This window comes from Ustilago hordei (assembly GCF_900519145.1).
Source record: "Ustilago hordei strain Uho2 genome assembly, contig: UHO2_contig_09, whole genome shotgun sequence".
Taxonomy (NCBI): domain Eukaryota; kingdom Fungi; phylum Basidiomycota; class Ustilaginomycetes; order Ustilaginales; family Ustilaginaceae; genus Ustilago; species Ustilago hordei.
Genome location: NW_024545280.1, coordinates 467,831 through 484,633, shown reverse-complemented (window position 1 = coordinate 484,633; position 16,803 = coordinate 467,831). Strand labels below are relative to the sequence as shown.

The following is a 16,803-nucleotide window of genomic DNA, read 5'->3' as shown; positions in this document are numbered from 1 at the left end:
CGAACAGCGATTGCTTGCCAAAAAAGGCTTACCGCACGTGATGGCAGAATGTTCAGACGCGTTCAGCGTGACGATTCCACTGTTTGACAGCCGCGAAGAGAGCCAATGTTGACGCTCTTCTCAATGGCGTCGGGCGTTGAGGAGCGGATAAGCTCAAGTCGAGTCAAACTCGTTGTGCTGCCAAGAAGTGTGACCATAGAAAAGCGAACCAATCGTCTGAGCTTAAGCAAGCAACTTTCCCACGGTCGAGGATGGGGAAGGATCAGGCGGCTGAAGCCAACGGCACTGCCGAAGGCCACTTTGCCTTTGGATATCCCTCTCAAGTCGGAGGAGCCGACAGTAAAGTCAGCCGGCCAAGATGGCAAGCATGCTGCGGCTCAGGATGTAGTCACCTGAATCATCAACTCGGTCCATCCGAGGCTGGAGGAGGAGAAGGACGAGAGTGAGGCAGCTCAGCGCAGACTGAAAGATGCCAACCTGAGGCAGTTGCGCAGAGGAGCAAGGCAAAAATATAGATGTTCCGCAGCTCTCCTCTCAGCGCAATTTCACTCAGAGACAAAGACTCTTGTCCGGGAAGCGCCGTTGTTGCACTTCAGAGCAAAAGCAATTCTTTCCATGCTCTTGACCACCATGCTCTTGACCACCATCATCTAAACCACCACCCTCCTGCATCCTACTATTATCGCCAATCAAACACATAACAGCTTCTACTTTATCACCACCAAAGCAGGATTATCCTTCTTCTCCCTCCTCGCAACACACCTCACATCTTTATATTCAGCTTCGGGCATATGGAGACGTCGCCATGAGCGACCAACTTGCAGCTTCTCCCTCTTCCAGCAGTCTCTCTCCGGCCGCAGAACCCGCCACCGCATCAGCCATCTTGGGTACCAGCTCCAATGGCTGGTCTCCTCTCCGAACGGCTAAGAGGGGCACCACAGTCTCGTACTCCCCAACTTTGCCAGAGCACGGTAATGAAGAGCATTCCTCGCTACACAGTCCCAAAAGGGCCACTCAGAACTTCAAATCGCTTCGCAACCACGGCCTTGTCTCCAACAGCATCTTCAGACACTTTGATGGAGGAGCAAGTCAGCCAACCTCGGCCACAAACCCTCCTTTGGCCTCTCCTGGACGCAAACATATCTCTTCTTCTTCTTCCGTTGGTCTTGGCATCGGCCTCTCAAGCTCGCCTAAGTCCCTTGGTCAGAGTTTGAAGAAAGAAGCCTCGCCTGCGGTCGAAGATGCAGAAAACAGCAACCCTTTCAACCTCTATGCCACAGTCCCTGCTGCTAAGAGTCCACAGCGCAAGTTCCCTCGCAAGAGCTTGGGCAGACTTTACCAGTCCAACTACGTCAGCAATTCCCTTTTTCGCCAGCATGACGGTCAGCCGGACAATGTTGCCTCTCCTTGTTCTCCTCTCAGTAACCCGCGCACTGGTATCCAGCCTACATTTCAAGGCAGCCCAGTGACAACATCCAAAGGTCTCCTCACCTCAAACAGGCTTCATGGTCCCAGATTCATGAACGACCCGCCACAGAGCTCTCAGGTAGAGCTCGGTCCCAGCTCCCAGATCTCCAGCCCACTTTGTCGAGAACGAAGGAAAACAGTCACATTTGACGAGATTCTCGATGTTCAAGAGTTCGACAAGGAGAGCAGCTTTGATGCTGACAGTGTTCAAGATATCCAAGACGTCAACCATGTATCCGAAGATGCTGACTTCTGGATGCAGCAGCATGCATCAGCCTCTTCTCGGCCACCTTCGCACCAGCTCAAAGTAGTCAACCAGGACAACATGCATGCCTCTTCCGATGATGCTGCCGACCTCCTTTCCGGCGAATCCGAGCCTGACCTCTCCCACGACAGCCACGAGACTTGTTCCGTCGAGGCTCCACCTAGCCCGTCTCCTGCCGACTCAAGTCTGCAGCTACAGGATCTCTCGCTCGACCATGATCTTTCCATCCACCAGACATGCGCTCAAGAGGCCACCTTTGGTCCCGATCGGGAGAACAGCTTTGCTCGCCTTTCTGCTGCCGATCGTGTAGATAGCATGATGGACGAACTCCTTCGCGACGATATTCTTAACACTCCCAGCCTACGCTCCCGTCAAGTGGAGTCCAGCACACGTCAAATCCCAGCGACTCTTTCGACCCAGGTCGAGACTTTTGCACCCTCTGCTACCTCGATGCAAGGAGCTTTGCCACAGCTCCCCGCATGGACTCCAATCAGTCTAGACGTTGATGTTTCTATGCCTCTCCTCGGTGACTTTGGTCGTAGCCACACGCAGCCCGAGATTGCTCAGCCTCCTGTCTCAATTCCACCATCCACTACTAGAAGTCGCTCCGTCCGCGGAAGGCCACACATCTCTCGCGATGCCATCCTTCAACGTGTCGCTCGCGAAAAGCTCAACCAGATACAAGCCAAAGCCGAGGCAGAAACTCGGCAAGAATCAGCTGAAGAGGCTACAACTACTGACGTGCCCTCCCTCAAGCGCAACACTTCTCAGCAAAAGAGGATGCCGCGCGGAAGTGAGCCTGTTCCATCCACATCTTCTGCTCAGAGCAACGTTGCGACCCAGATCAAACCAACGCAAGCATCTAGGCCCAGCGCACCACTCCAGCTGATGCCCTGCAAGCCCGTTGCAACTGAAGTAAAGCCCATCCCTCCTCCGAGCCCCGTCAAGCAGCTCGATCATATCGAGAGTCCACTTGATTTGCTGGGCACAGAGTTGAAGGAAACCGCCGAGCTCAGTGGGCCTGTCCATCAGGATGCTGAGACCAAAGACACGCCGCTTTCCGCTGGGATTCCTCAGCTCGACACCATTGACTCAGGACACGCTGACCGACTGTTTTCCGGCCCACTCCAGGAATCGACAGACCAAACAGTGCAAGCAGCTCAGCCACTTGTTCACTTGACCCCCGCTCAGCAGGCTGACGCGATCATCGCTCGCCGTCGCAGCAAGAACGGCAAAGGCCACAGAAAGAGAAGCATGAGCACCAGCGATGCTCGACCCATCTTCACAGCTGCTGTCGCTGAAGCTGCTGACTTGGATGCCGGGAGCATCTCGTTTGTGTCTGAAATCAGCAATGAGCCTCCAGAGGAGCAAGTGGAGCTTCCCACCCGCCAAAGTATCAGTGCTGATCTTGCCAAGAGCAAAGCGATGCTCGACATCAGTCTTCAGCGCGCCATCGACGGCGGCTTCCAGAACAACATGGAGAAGGAGCTCAAACGCATCTATCAGAAAGTCGATTCCAACTACAACGTCAACGATCGTGGCGCTTTCCAAGGTATCGATGATAAGGTCACCCACTCGACCGCAGCTGGAGACGTAGATAGTGGCAAAGCCTGGAAGAAGCTGCGCAGGCCAAGTGACATCAACGAGTACAAGAAGGAGATGCGTGAGCTTCGTGAGGGTTCAACAGCTCGCAAGGCCTCGGGCAAGGTCTTTGTCATGGTGGATTCCTTCACGCCCACCGACCTACCAGTTCCCTCGCGACCCACTTCGTTCCACTGCATCCTCGACAATGGTCTTCACATGGTTAAGACGGCCACAGTACCTCTCCGAGCCGGAAGAGGCGCTGTCAGCAAGGTCAGTCAAGAGTTCGAATTGATCCAGCACAAGAACCTCGAGTTCAGCTTGACACTGGTCGTGCAGCGCGACGCACATCTCATGGAACCACAGCGTCCTTCCTCGCCGTCGCGACGAGAGCATGCAAGTCCCACGCTGAAGGGCCTCAGCCGCTTCTTCACCAGCCCCAAGAAACAGGCTGCAAAGAGGCAACAACAGGAACGTGAGGCTGCTGCTGAGTTGGCTGCGCAGGCCTCCCGAGCTGAGCCCATGCTCGCCTACATCAATCGCGAGGGTGCCTTTGGTCGAACGGGAGTCATCTTTGAGCGGGTTGCTAGCCAGTGCTACGCTCGATGCATGGTGCTTGACTTGCCAGTGCACGGTGTCTCCAACCCCACTGGAAGCATTTCTGGCCCCTCTAGCATTGCGTCGCGTTACCATGTCTCCATGCTGTCGCAAGACTTCCGCCAGAACCTGAGCAAGGTTCGTGGAACGCTTCGCTTGAAGCTCTTCTACCTTCCACCTCTTCCGAGCATCCCACGCGATGGTCTTCCGGAGAACCTTGGTGAATGCATCCGTGGCATGCAGAATGCTGCTTGGCACAGATCAGAGCCGTGGCAGACAGGAACATTGACACAGTTGGGAGGTGATTGCGTCAGCTGGCGTCGTCGCCCAGTAGAGGCTCAAGGTCAACACCTGATCTGCTTCAATGCGATCACCAAGAAGCCCACCATCAAGATTGATCTCTCCAAGGCTGTCTGCATCGAAGAACTGGGCAACCATGTCAACAGAGGGTCGATGATCTTCCCAGCCGCGACCAGCCAAGCTATGGGCCGATCCAGGACGATGGCCTCTTACGCCACAACTGGGACGCTGGCAGAAGAGGAAGATGGCGATGCAAACTACCATGTTGAGCGATCCCTCCGCATCACGTTTGCTGATGGAGAGCGGATCACTTTCTTTGCCGATACGGAAGCTGAAAAGGCGCAATGGGTCAAGGTCATCTCGGACGTGATTGGCAGTGAGGTACCGCCCAACCCGTTATGGGCGCAGGTATTGTTGGAGAGCATTGGCTCAAAGCCTGCTGGCAAAGTGGATAACAACACTCGCAAACCCAGTCAGCAGTTGATTCAATCTCGTGATCCGGTGCCTACTGTCCAGGAAGAGGGCCCTTGGACTCCACAATCCGCACCGAGAGCTCCTGCCCCACCGATGCACAAGCCTGTGCCTTGGGCATCAGAACAAGACAGCCGAATCTCGAATTACTCCAACGCCTCGCAAGGTTCAACGCCCTCGCGTCTACCGTTGCGAGCATCTCACAAGATTGCCGCTCCAGCCCCTACATCCATACGCAGCTCTGTACGCGGCTCACCTTTGACGACCAGGCCGGCGTCGATGATTGGAACACCGGTGCATGATGCCTCGAACCGGGTTGCTTTCGATCGTCTGAAGCGAGCTGGTCATCTTCGCGCCCAGACGGAGGACTTGACGCCTCTTCGACGCCGCTGATCGGCTGTGTTGCGAGGCAGGCCATCCGGCCTCGTCCGGGCTTTGGTTGAGCCGCTTTGTCTCTGGTCGGTGTATATTTGACGCTTGCTTCTTGTCTCTTTGTTGTTTCGTGTGCGGATTTCTATGTTGGTATATTATATGATTCGTACTTTGCATAGTGTGGGCATCTTTCTTGTATTCATTTTATCGTGTCTCATTGTTCTTGTTCCATCTTCCTACTTTGCTGTGCTTGCTGTTGGTTGGGGTTGATCCTGACTCGATGCAAGACGTATCGGACAATAAAATTGATGAGGAAAACCTATGAATGCTGAGTCGAGGAGTGAATGCTGTAAGCTCGGCCGTCAGAGTTGGTCATAAAGGTAGTCGGCTCTTGGGTAGAAGATTGGCATCCGTCTCGCACGACTTGCTACTCGCTCCTACGAGAAGGTCTGACTTGCACTATGATCTTGTTGTTGTCCGCGCAGGTCATGCAGGTATTGAAGTGGCGGCAGCTTCGGCTTGTGTTGGAGGACGAACTCTTGTTGTCACTGCAAACAAGCAGAGTGTTGGAGAGCTTAGTTGCAATCCCAGTCTTGGTGGTGTGGGGAAAGGGACTCTTGTGCGAGAGGTGGACGCTCTTGGTGGTCTTTGTGGTTTGATAGGTGATAAGGCTGGTATTCAATTTCGCATGCTCAATCGTTTCAAAGCTCCTGCTATTTACGGTCCGAGAACACAGATAGATCGCTCCATCTATCGACGTCATATGCGAGAAGGATTGCGAGATTATCCGAATCTAACTATTCACTAGGCTCAAGTTCATGGCTTACAGCTTGACTGGGTGCAATCCAGTAGCTCACAGATATACAAGGCAGCCATGCATATCCTCGAGCTATTGTACGCGGCATAACGACATCCGGTGGAGATAGGATCAGTTGCAGCCAGGTCATTCTTGCTACGGGCACTTTCCTGTCGGCAAACATTCACCTCGGATTGCAATCCAGACCAGCTGGACGCATGCTTCCACTTCCCTCTGTGAACGACGATACTGCTTCTGATGCGCTCAGTCAAAGCCTCAGTCGAGCAGGTTTCCAGCTTTGCCTATTGAAGACTGGTACTCTTGCCCTTGGCAAGAGGAAGGAAAGGTTGACTCGCGACTCGAAGTGGTTCATGGAGATGTTGAACCAGCAGCCTTCTCTTTTCTGAACGAGGGACCGGATATTGATCCAGCTTGTCAGGTCAAGTGCTGGGGCACAAAGACAAACACTTCTACCCACGACCTTGTCCGTCAGAGCCTAGACAAGTCGATGCACATCAAAGAGACAGTCAGGAGTCCTCGCTACTGTCCCTCGGTGACACGTATGAGGTGATATAAGTAAAGAAGTTTCGGTCCTGATAACTGGTGATCGGCGAGAGTCAGAGCACAATGTCACTACTACTTTACCGCAGAAACATGTATAATTGATTGACTAAGGAATGTGGCGAGAGCCTAGTTGTTACGTTTTGTCGGATGAGATAGGCGTGTTGGTGGGTGATGTCGAGCATTCGAGTTGACGGGTGGCGACGCCGAGTGAAGTTTGCGGTCGTGTTAGAGCATGAACAGGCGGTCATGTGATTTCACTAGGTTAGATTCGGCTCGAGGAAGCTCAGTTGGGCATGACAAGCGTGGCTGTGATTTTGGTTATGTTACATTTTACGGTCAAACACAAATGAATTTTCGATCGAAGGCGGAAGAAGAACGCGCTTCCAACAGAGAGCAAGCTTGCATTTTGCTCTGAGGAGAGAATGGAGAATAACGAATTTGTCGGCCGGGTGAGTGAGTGTGCATTTTTATTTTTTTTGGAAAGTGTTGCGCATCGGCCTTTCAAGCGTTGGTCTTGGTTCATCTCTCTTTTGCTTCACCACCATACCATCAAAGCACGAGACACAACGTACAAATATGTCGCTCAAAGTGCCGCGCGCTGGAGGGCCCAACCTCTTCAAGGAAGGCTACAAGCATTTTCAAGGTATCGAGGAGGCCGTTCTTCGAAACATTCAGGCTGTCAATGAACTTTCGGAAATCGTTCGAACTTCTTTTGGTCCCAATGGTCGTAACAAGATGGTCATCAATCATCTCGAAAGGCTTTTCGTCACTTCGGATGCAGCTACTATCATTCGGGAGCTCGACGTCGTTCATCCAGCAGCTAAGTTGCTTGTCATGGCAAGTCAGCAGCAGGAGGCTGAGATGGGTGACTCGACTAACCTCGTCCTTATCTTTGCTGGAGAACTGTTGAAAAAGGCAGAATATCTTATCACCATGGGTCTTCATCCTTCCGAGATTATTCAGGGTTACGAGATCGCTCGTGATAGGTGCCTTGCCGAGTTGGAAGAGCTTTCCGTTGCAACACTCTCGACACCTCCCACTATGGAAAGCCTTGCTCTTGCACTCAAGCCCTGCCTTGCATCGAAGCAGTACGGAAATGAAGAGCTTTTGGCACCTTTGGTCGCAGAAGCAGTCTCCATGGTTCTTCCTCAGAACGCTAAGAACGGTCTTGCCGATTTCAGCGTCGACAATGTCCGTGTAGTTAAGATCATGGGTGGTAGTTTGTCACAGTCAAAGGTCGTTCGCGGAATGGTCTTTGGTCGTGAACCGGAAGGTGTCGTCAAGAAAGCTAAAGCCGCCAAAGTCGGTGTCTACACTTGTGGTATGGATATCTCTCAGACCGAAACCAAGGGTACTGTTCTTCTCAAGAACGCAGACCAACTTTCCAACTTCTCCCGTGGTGAAGAACAGCAGCTCGAAAAGTATTTCAAAGAAATCGCCGACTCCGGTGTCAAGGTCGTCGTCACACAGTCTCAAGTCGGTGAACTTGCACAACACTATCTCAACCGATTCGGCATTCTGGTCATCAAGATTCTTTCCAAATTCGAACTCAGAAGATTGTGTCGTCTGCTCGGTGCTACACCTTTGGCGAGATTAGGTGCACCATTGCCTGAAGAGGCTGGCTGGATCGATTCTATCGAAACTACCGAAATCGGAGGTGATCGTGTTACTGTCTTCACTCAAGAACATGGTCAACCTGGTGGCAAAGCTAAACCCAAGATGTGCACTATTGTTCTTCGTGGTGCGACAGCTAACCTTCTCGACGATGTCGAGAGAGCGATCGATGATGGTGTTAATGTTATCAAGTCTCTCACTCGCGATGCACGTCTTGTACCTGGTGCAGGTGCTACTGAGATTGAACTTGCTAAACGTATCACTCATTTGGGAGAAAAAACTTCGGGTCTCAATCAACATTCGATTAAGAAATTTGCAGAAGCTCTTGAAGTTGTTCCTCGTACATTGGCAGAAAATGCAGGATTCGATTCGACAGAAATCGTTTCAAGGTTGTATGCTAAGCATGTGGATGTTATGGCAGTAGATGTTGGTGTTGATATTGAAAATCACGTCGATGGAACTATGTCGACGATTCAGAAGCAGGTCTTGGATGTCTTGGCTGCCAAATCTTGGGCCTTACGATACGCTACCAGTGCCGCAATTTCGGTTTTGAGTGTCGACTCGATCATCATGTGCAAACCTGCAGGCATTAAGGCACCAAAGACCAATCCTAACTGGGATGACGACTAGTTGCATACGGGGTCAAACTCATTAAAGCAGTTGCAAGCAAACCAAAAAATTCATGCCCAATATCAGCTCATATCCAGTGAAAAAAAAAGTAATCTCACATAAGCACTTGCTACCCCTCATCACCCCATCTTGCGTCTTTGGCAATATTGCCAGTTGATCTAATGCCCAAAAGTCCACAACTGAGCTGTGATGAGAATGACGCACCACCAGAAACTCTTGATCACCGCGACTCAAAAAAACGCCGGCACACAAAGCACAAAGTCACAACAAAAACGGCATTGAAACCATACCGAGATTGAAAATACAAAAGCGAGAACAAGGCAGCCTACGATACGAAAAGACCAAGAGGTGCATCCTGTAGAGCATGATTACGAGACGAGAGGGAGAAAGATTTGCCAAACAGAAGCAGTGCTATGAGAACTAGGATATGCAAGACGGGAACTGAACGGGTAATCAAGACACATGGCACGCCAAAACGCGCGCTCAAGGCAGCAGGGAGAAAGAGAGCGGACAAGAGAGTAGAGGCAGAGCTCTGTAGAGTTCAAAGACAGCTTTAAGCCGACAAGGTGGCATTGTTGAAAGCAAGCTTGTTGACAGTGTCAGAGTCAAGACCGGTCAAGACGTTGGGCGAGGCAAGCTTGATAAGGGCCTTCTTGAGCTCGTTGGGCGAGAGGACACCGTCGATCTCGAGCTTGCCAGTAGGATGAGCGTTGGACAAGTAGCTGGTAACACTGCTGACAAGGTCAAGAGCCATAGCGGGGATGGGCATGATGCTCGAGAGCTTGGAAGCAAGCGAGTCTTGGACCTCGGCGAGCGAGAGCTCAGAAGGACCAGCAAGCGCCTTAAAGTCTTCAGTGCCGTAGATGGATAGAAGGTAAGCAAGGAGACCAACAATGTGAGGGCTGGCCATCGAGGTACCAGAAATGGTGTTGACCGAAGTGGGGCCGGTGTTCCAGGTGGAAAGAATGTTGAGACCAGGAGCAAAGATGTCGACACACTTGCCCTTGTTGGAGAAGTAGGCACGCTCGTCCTGGACGGTGGAGGCACCGACAGTAACAGGCTTAGCAGCACCAGCGGGCGAGACGTTGCAAGCATCTTGGTTCTCGTTACCGGCAGCAACACCAAAGTGCATACCGTTGCTGACGGCACCGTTGACGGCCTTGTCGAGGGTAGGCGACTTGCCACCACCGAGCGACATGTTGGCGACGAAGCCCTTGTGCTTCTTGGCAGCAGCGGAGCGAGGGTTGGCTCTGAACTGAGCGGTGAGGTTCTTGGCGTCCTCGACAGCCCAGAGGACACCACCAGTGACGTCCGACATGGAACCGGAACCACCAGAGCCGAGCACCTTGACGGCAACGAGGTTGGCCTTCTTGGCAACACCGTACTTGCGCGAACCAATGGTTCCAGCACAGTGGGTACCGTGGCCGTTGCCATCGTCATCAACGTCGTTCTGGGGCATGGTCTTACCCCATCGGGCACGGCCCTCAAACTCGACGTGCTTGATGTTGATACCAGTGTCAATAATGTAGGCAGTGACGCCGTCACCAGCGTCGCGCTGGTAAAGGTACTTGTTGAAGGTGCTCAGGCCGAGACGCTTGCGGTGCGAGATACGGGCGAGACCCCAAGGAGCGCCCTTCTCGATATCGTAGGGACCGACCTTGCCGAGGTTCATGGCAGAATGAGCGGCGTGAGAAAGGTTGTGGTCGTAGTTGACCTCCCAGACCTTGTCCTCGGTCTGAGGCATGACGTCGACGGAAACAATAGTGTCCATCTCGACGTACTCGACCTCGGGCTGAGCACGGATGTAGTCGAGGACATCGTCGGTGAACCTGCCGGCGTAACCCTGGAGGTGACGCTCAAGGTTGTAGACGTGTCGGATACCCTCTGCGTTCTCGCCGTGGAAGCTGTTTGCGGAAAGCTGAGCGGACGAAATGAGGCCCTGGTGAGCGAACAAGTCGTTGGAGCTGATGCCGTCTTTGAGAACGACCATGTAAGAGCCAGGGATGGTCTCGAGCTCAGGGTTTGCGGTCAAAGGAGCAAACTGAGTGGAAGGAGAGTATGCGTTTGCGCTCGAGCCGGCAACGAAAGGCTGGTGGGCGGGGGCAGCAAGAGCTGCGAGAGGAAGACTGAGAGCCAGAGCCAAAAGGCTCAAGTATCGCTTTGGGTACATCTTCCAAGGTTTTGCTGTGGTTATGCTTTGAGGTGGTGTGAAGGGGGGAGGGGTGTAAGGACAAGGTTGTGAGTAGTAGAAAGGGAGGAAAGATGCGGATAGGAGGGGGGTTAAGTAGTAAAGGGGGGAGTGGAAGCAGGATAGAGGGTCAAATACGACAACTGATGGGGATCGTTGATGGAAATGGTGATGATGGTGAGAAAGAGAGAGAGGATGGATAAGGGTTGACGAGTTCAAGTGGGGTCCAAGCTAGGCGGCAAGAGGCCAGAGAGTGGCGAGGTAACTGAGAGAGGTTGACGCCCAGCTTCAGGTCGGCTGAGCAATTGTGAGAGCAGAGTTGGCCTGAGCGCGAGAGAGAGAGAGAGAGTCATGAATCGCCTGGGCTCAGTCTCTGGCGCAGCGAAACTCTTATCTCTCTCTGTATTCTGAGGAAAAGAAGGGCACTTTGCCTGTTGCCGCTGAGTTTGGCGCACTCTCAACTCCACACGGATCACCGCGCGTCAATATCCAATACAAATTCAACCTAGCTTATCTATAAATCGTATTTGTATTCGCCCCTTCCCCCCTTCCCCTTCCCCCCTTAACCCCCTAATTAACCCAACTGTAACCTATTCCAGGCAAGGCTTTCGCCATTATTGTTTTTTCTATTCCTTTTTTTGACAGCTGCTTCAATACAACTTTCCGCTTTTGGACGGCGAACATCCTCCAAGGCCAGGTGACTTATGATTTGAACCCCTTTTCCCCCCTTTTCCCCCCCTTTCCCCCCTTTCCCGCCTTTCCCCGCCTTTCCCGCCTTTCCCGCTCTGGGCTGCTTCTGCTTCTCTTGCTTTTGCACCCGTCTCTTGAGGGCGAGGCATTAATGACTCTGTTTCTTTGTTTCAGCGGTTATGATCATCTCTGCTGCACTTGGAGGTCAAAGCTATACAGCACGCAAATCGTTTGGCTCATAGAATCTGCAACGTTTCAATCTCAGATGCGCATCTTGGGCTCTGTATGTTTCTACAAGATTTCAGTCGGATGCCCGTTGGTTGGTTGCAACAAGGCCAACTGGGCGTCCAAGTCAACTTCCACAAGCTCGCCATCGATCTTCATCCAGACACTAGGTTACAATGAAACTTTGGTCCTTCTGTGAGTCTCATCCATTCTCGTCGGCCCGATAGATACTCAGATCGGGCCGAAGCAAAAGAGCCGATTGATCACCGGTTAATTTCTATTTCTATTCTACCGGCCGAATCAGGTTGCGGAGGATGCGGATCCAACACCTTTCGCCTGCTCACATGTGCAAGCTCTGAGGGCCATTTCCCAGCAAAACACACACACCCACACACACCCACACACACACACCAAGTCACTCGAGCGCCTCTCCGCATTTTCTGCAATTTCTCGAAAATCATTTATTTCGACAGCGCGGGGCAAGAGCAAGGAGAGACTCAAGGACTAATGCCTCGAGCCGAATTCAGCCGGTTCATCGGTCATTCGAGCTAACCGTGCTCCGAGTTTACCCTTTTCGAGGTTACACAGACACACAGAACAGTCCACTGTGTCTAGCCGCTTGAGCCTCACTGAAGCCGCGCTTAAACAGTGTGTCAGTTGTTTGTGAATGCCCCCCCCCCCCCCCCCCCCGCACCCGCTGCTCTGGTCGCTCTTTCAGCGTCGGTCCAGATGCGAGCTCTTGGCCGGCCGGCTGGCTTGCTTTGCCCTTTAAAGCATCGTCTAGCCTAACCGCTCGTACGACTATTACCGTTTCTGCTTCTCGTCCTATCTTCCTTCCCAACCGTCGTCATCTTCCTTGCTTTCCTCACACCAGGACATCTGATTGCAAGCACGCCTTCTCTCACTCACCGCAACACTTCAACCTCAGCACTGACACTCGCCGAACAAGCGCACATTGCCATAGACGCCAACTGCTTCTCAACGCACACACCACAAGCATACAAGCTTTCTCGACATTAACTTTCTCAGCCCGCATCAACCTACATCTAGCGTCAAACCCCCCATTTCCACACAATAAAAATGGCCAAGTCGGAGGCGAACAACAAGCCCAAGGTGGCTCCCTCGACCCATTTGATCGCTGGTGGTATTGCAGGTTTTGCGGAAGCATGTACCTGTCATCGTAAGTTATCACCCGTGCTTGATCGCATTTGCATTTCACCTCTGGCAAGCTTGCTGACCGCTCCTTTTATGCATTCTTTGCTCCTCCCTCACAGCCTTGGATACGATCAAGGTGCGCATGCAGCTTTCCCGTAGAGGCAAGAAAGCCGGTGAAAAGCCACGAGGTTTCATTGCTACCGCTTCTCACATTGTCAAGCGTGAGACTCCGCTTGGTCTCTACAAGGGTCTCGGAGCCGTTGTAGCTGGTATCGTTCCCAAGATGGCCATTCGATTCATGTCGTTCGAGCAGTACAAAGGCGCTCTGGCCGACAAGACAACAGGAAACACTTCATCCCAAGGTGTCTTCCTTGCAGGTCTCGGAGCTGGTACCACAGAAGCCGTAGCTGTCGTCAACCCGATGGAGGTGGTCAAGATCCGTCTGCAAGCACAGCAGCACTCGCTTGCTGATCCTCTCGAAGTGCCCCGATACCGCAACGCCGCCCATGCTCTCTACACCATCATCCGCGAGGAAGGTGTCATGACACTCTACCGCGGTGTCGCTCTTACAGCTGCACGACAGGCGACCAACCAGGCTGCCAACTTTACCGCCTACCAAGAGCTCAAAAGCGCTGCACAGAAGTTCCACGGTACGTCGGAGCTGCCTTCCTACCAGACTGCCTTGATTGGTTTGATCTCGGGTGCGCTCGGCCCCTTTTCGAATGCTCCTATCGACACAATCAAGACACGTATCCAGCGTGCTTCCAAGGTGCAAGGTGAGACAGCCGTCAGTCGTGTTGTCAAGGTAGCCAAGGACATGTTTGCACAGGAAGGTGCTAGTGCTTTCTGGAAGGGTATCACTCCTCGTGTCGCACGTGTCGCTCCTGGTCAGGCTGTCGTCTTTACCATCTACGAAAAGGTCAAGGCTTACATCGAGGCTGCCAAGCAGGGTGAATTCAACCTTACCGACACTCGATCTGATGAGTAGCCCCTTTCTTAGTACTCTGATCACCCATTCTCCCAATCATCACGCTTATTGCAATCTTTCTCACACAAGTCTGTCTGTCTGTCTGTCTGCTGTTCTTATCAGCGGTGAGCATGGTGTCTTTGTGTCTTGCTGAGATGAGATCCGCTCAGAGTCAGAGTGTAATCATTCCCGACCTTTGAGTGCCGGCTTGGCTATCACATGCAAAATAGACAAGTTCAAGTAGCCGAATCCGGGGTCCATTTCGATCTCCCGATGCTTTTTTTTTTTTTCTTTTTTTTTCCCCCCCGATTGTCCCCCCCGATTGTCCCGCTGGATGCTGCTGGCCTAATGGACGAGCATTTGGGCTTCCAGGATTCTCGGTGTAAGCTCTCCAGACTGATTGATTCTGTTGACCTGTTGGTCCTCATCAACGACAAACTTGCTCAAGCTGCTACATTTGCTACAGTATCAAAGCCGAGGTGAAAGAGTTGAGAATTTTGGCACTAAGTTACTACTAAGTCATTTTTGAGTGCTATTTACATAAGCATATATATATGTGCATGCTTGGTGGTCACCTTCAGCCTGTGCCAATCTATGACTATTTTACTCTTCACATTGCTCCTAAGTTGTCATGGTAACACCTATGCATCCCACATGTGTAGCCACCAACATGTGGTTTCATATCATCAATAGTTACTTGCCCTCTGCAGACCCTGTAGGCTCTGTTTGGTTCTGACACGTCTCCAACCATTGTTATGTCTCCCTCAACTGTCTCCCTCAGCAGGGAAGTGGGGAACTGCTGAGCCACTGTACCTTGCTGTGGTGTCAATCCCAACCCCTGTCATGCACATCGTAATACTTCCTTACCCACTGGCTTGGTGAAGATGTTGGCCAAGTTGTCCTCGGTGCCAATATATTTGATTTTGACATTTCCATCTTGCACATTATCTCTGATAAAGTGGTACTTGGTGTCAATATGCTTCAACTTCCAATGTTGTGCTGGGTCCTTACTTACCTGAATGGTGCCTGTGTTGTCTGAAAAGATTGTGGGGGTGCTGACATCAATTCCAATAGCTTTGAAGAGATGCCTGAAGAAAAGTACCTCTCGTGCAGCTTCAGTTGCCACCACAAACTCTGCTTCCACCACTGACAAAGCAGTGCAGTGTTGTAGTGCTGACTTCCATGCAACCAGGTTCCCATGTACAAACACTGCTGAGCCTGATGAGCTCCTTCGTTGTGCAGTGGCATCACTTGCCCAGTTTGCATTGCTATGCACTGTTAGAAAATCTTGTTCCTTGTTGCCACTGTATCATAGGTGGACATCCTGGGTACCATCTAGGTATTGTAGTACCTTCTGTGCTGCATTGTAATGCTCTTTCAATGGTTGAGTCATATAGCATGTGAGGACCCCTACTGCTTGGCTGATATCTGGGCATGTTCCATTCGAGAGCCATAGGAGCTTGCCAACAATCTGTGGGTATTCCTTTCATTCGGCTGTGCTTGCTGCTGTCTCTGGGGCTGGTACATCTTGGAGTGGTACACTGGATTTTCTCCTGCATTTGTCTAGGTGTTCGTTCAGTAGTTGTTTAATGTAACTGGTCTGCCTGAGGTCCATTGTCTTTTCTTCACAATCCCTGGAGATCTTGATTCCAAGGAAGTGGGACATGTCGCCACCCTCCTCCATCTTCCACTTCTTGCCTATTTCCTCCTTGATGCATTTGACTGTTTCTAGCTTTGGGGACATGATTAATGTATCATCAATGTAGATGATCACTATCACAAAGTCATCCCCTTTCCCTCTGGAGTAGATGCATGGTGCACAATCAAGTCTATGGAAGTTGGATTGCTGGAGGAACTTGTCAAACTCCATATTCCACTCCTGTCCTGACTGTTTGAGACTGTATAGTCCCTTGATTACCCAATAAGCTTTTCCTTTCAGCACCTTAGCCCCTTCTGGCAGTTTCATGTAGATCTCGTGTTTAAGTGTGGAGTTGAGATAGGCCATTGTAATGTCTAGTTGGTGAACCTCCCAGTCCTTCTCCACTGCCAGTGATAATAGTGCTCTTATCACACTAAGCAGTGCCACTGGTGCAAAGGTTTCTTTGAAGTTGACACCCTCTCATTGCATGAAACCTCGTGTGACTAATCTTGCTTTGTGTTGGATGGGTATGCCATCTGCATCCAGTTTGAGGTGTAAGACAATTTTGGAGTCTATGAGCCTGGTGTTTGGTGGTACATCCATGACCTCCCAAGTTCCCATGGCCTCCAGTCTGTCCAACTCCTTGCATATGGCTTCTTGCCATTGCTGTGCATCTTCACTGGCAAGTGCTTCTTTCATCATTGGTGTGAGATTTAGGGTGGTGGTGTTCACTCCCCCAATCATGTCTTCAACTGCTATCTCTGATTGGTTGTCTTCAGTATATTTGATTGGTTGTCTGATGGGTGCATGTTGGAGTGAGTCTTGCATGTCAAGCTCTTCAATTTCTGGTTCAAGTTTGAGGTTGTTTGCCTCTGGTTTGGCACTTTCTGCTTCGAGGCTCTCAAACCCAATCTGCAGCAGGCTTTGTACTTTGGGTCAATCATGCCAACCTTTATGTTTGTGGAATGTAGCTGAATTGCTCCACCGGATGGACAGCATGTGGTCTGGAGTGAAGAATTTCCAACCCTTGTGTTAATCATCATAGCCGACCATGATTCCAGGTATTGCTCTCACACCATGTTTGCCTGCATGGTCCTTTTTTGGGAGGTGGACCCATGCAAGGTAGCCAAAGATGTGCAGTTGCTTAACCAGACCATGAGCCATTGTGTGATGAAAATCTTCATATGGGATCCTATTTGCATTCACTGAGGGTGTCAAGTTAAGTACATGTCCAGCAGCCATAATGGCATAGGGCCATAGCCCTTTTGGCACCAATCTTTGG

General features: G+C 51.5%; 4 protein-coding genes across 4 annotated transcripts; 3 read left to right on the top strand and 1 right to left on the bottom strand.

Moving 5' to 3' along the window:
• Positions 1-805: 805 nt before the first annotated feature.
• Positions 806-5,074, top strand: UHO2_04513 (uncharacterized protein; the record flags this gene model as incomplete). Its single annotated transcript, XM_041558505.1, has 1 exon — positions 806-5,074. One exon carries the CDS (start codon positions 806-808, stop codon positions 5,072-5,074), a length of 4,269 nt encoding a protein of 1,422 aa, XP_041414439.1.
• A 1,915-nt stretch (positions 5,075-6,989) lies between these two features.
• On the top strand, positions 6,990-8,657 carry UHO2_04512 (putative CCT8 - component of chaperonin-containing T-complex; the record flags this gene model as incomplete). Its single annotated transcript, XM_041558504.1, has 1 exon — positions 6,990-8,657. One exon carries the CDS (start codon positions 6,990-6,992, stop codon positions 8,655-8,657), a length of 1,668 nt encoding a protein of 555 aa, XP_041414438.1.
• Positions 8,658-9,210: 553 nt separating this feature from the next.
• UHO2_04511 (putative PRB1 - protease B, vacuolar) lies at positions 9,211-10,827 on the bottom strand (the record flags this gene model as incomplete). The annotated part of the gene is made up of 1 exon (XM_041558503.1): positions 9,211-10,827. The coding sequence occupies one exon, from the start codon at positions 10,825-10,827 to the stop codon at positions 9,211-9,213; it is 1,617 nt and encodes a 538-aa protein (XP_041414437.1).
• Positions 10,828-12,840: 2,013 nt separating this feature from the next.
• UHO2_04510 (putative succinate-fumarate transporter (mitochondrial)) lies at positions 12,841-13,903 on the top strand (the record flags this gene model as incomplete). Its single annotated transcript, XM_041558502.1, has 2 exons — positions 12,841-12,940; positions 13,035-13,903. The coding sequence occupies 2 exons, from the start codon at positions 12,841-12,843 to the stop codon at positions 13,901-13,903; spliced, it is 969 nt and encodes a 322-aa protein (XP_041414436.1).
• Between the last annotated feature and the right edge of the window lie 2,900 nt (positions 13,904-16,803).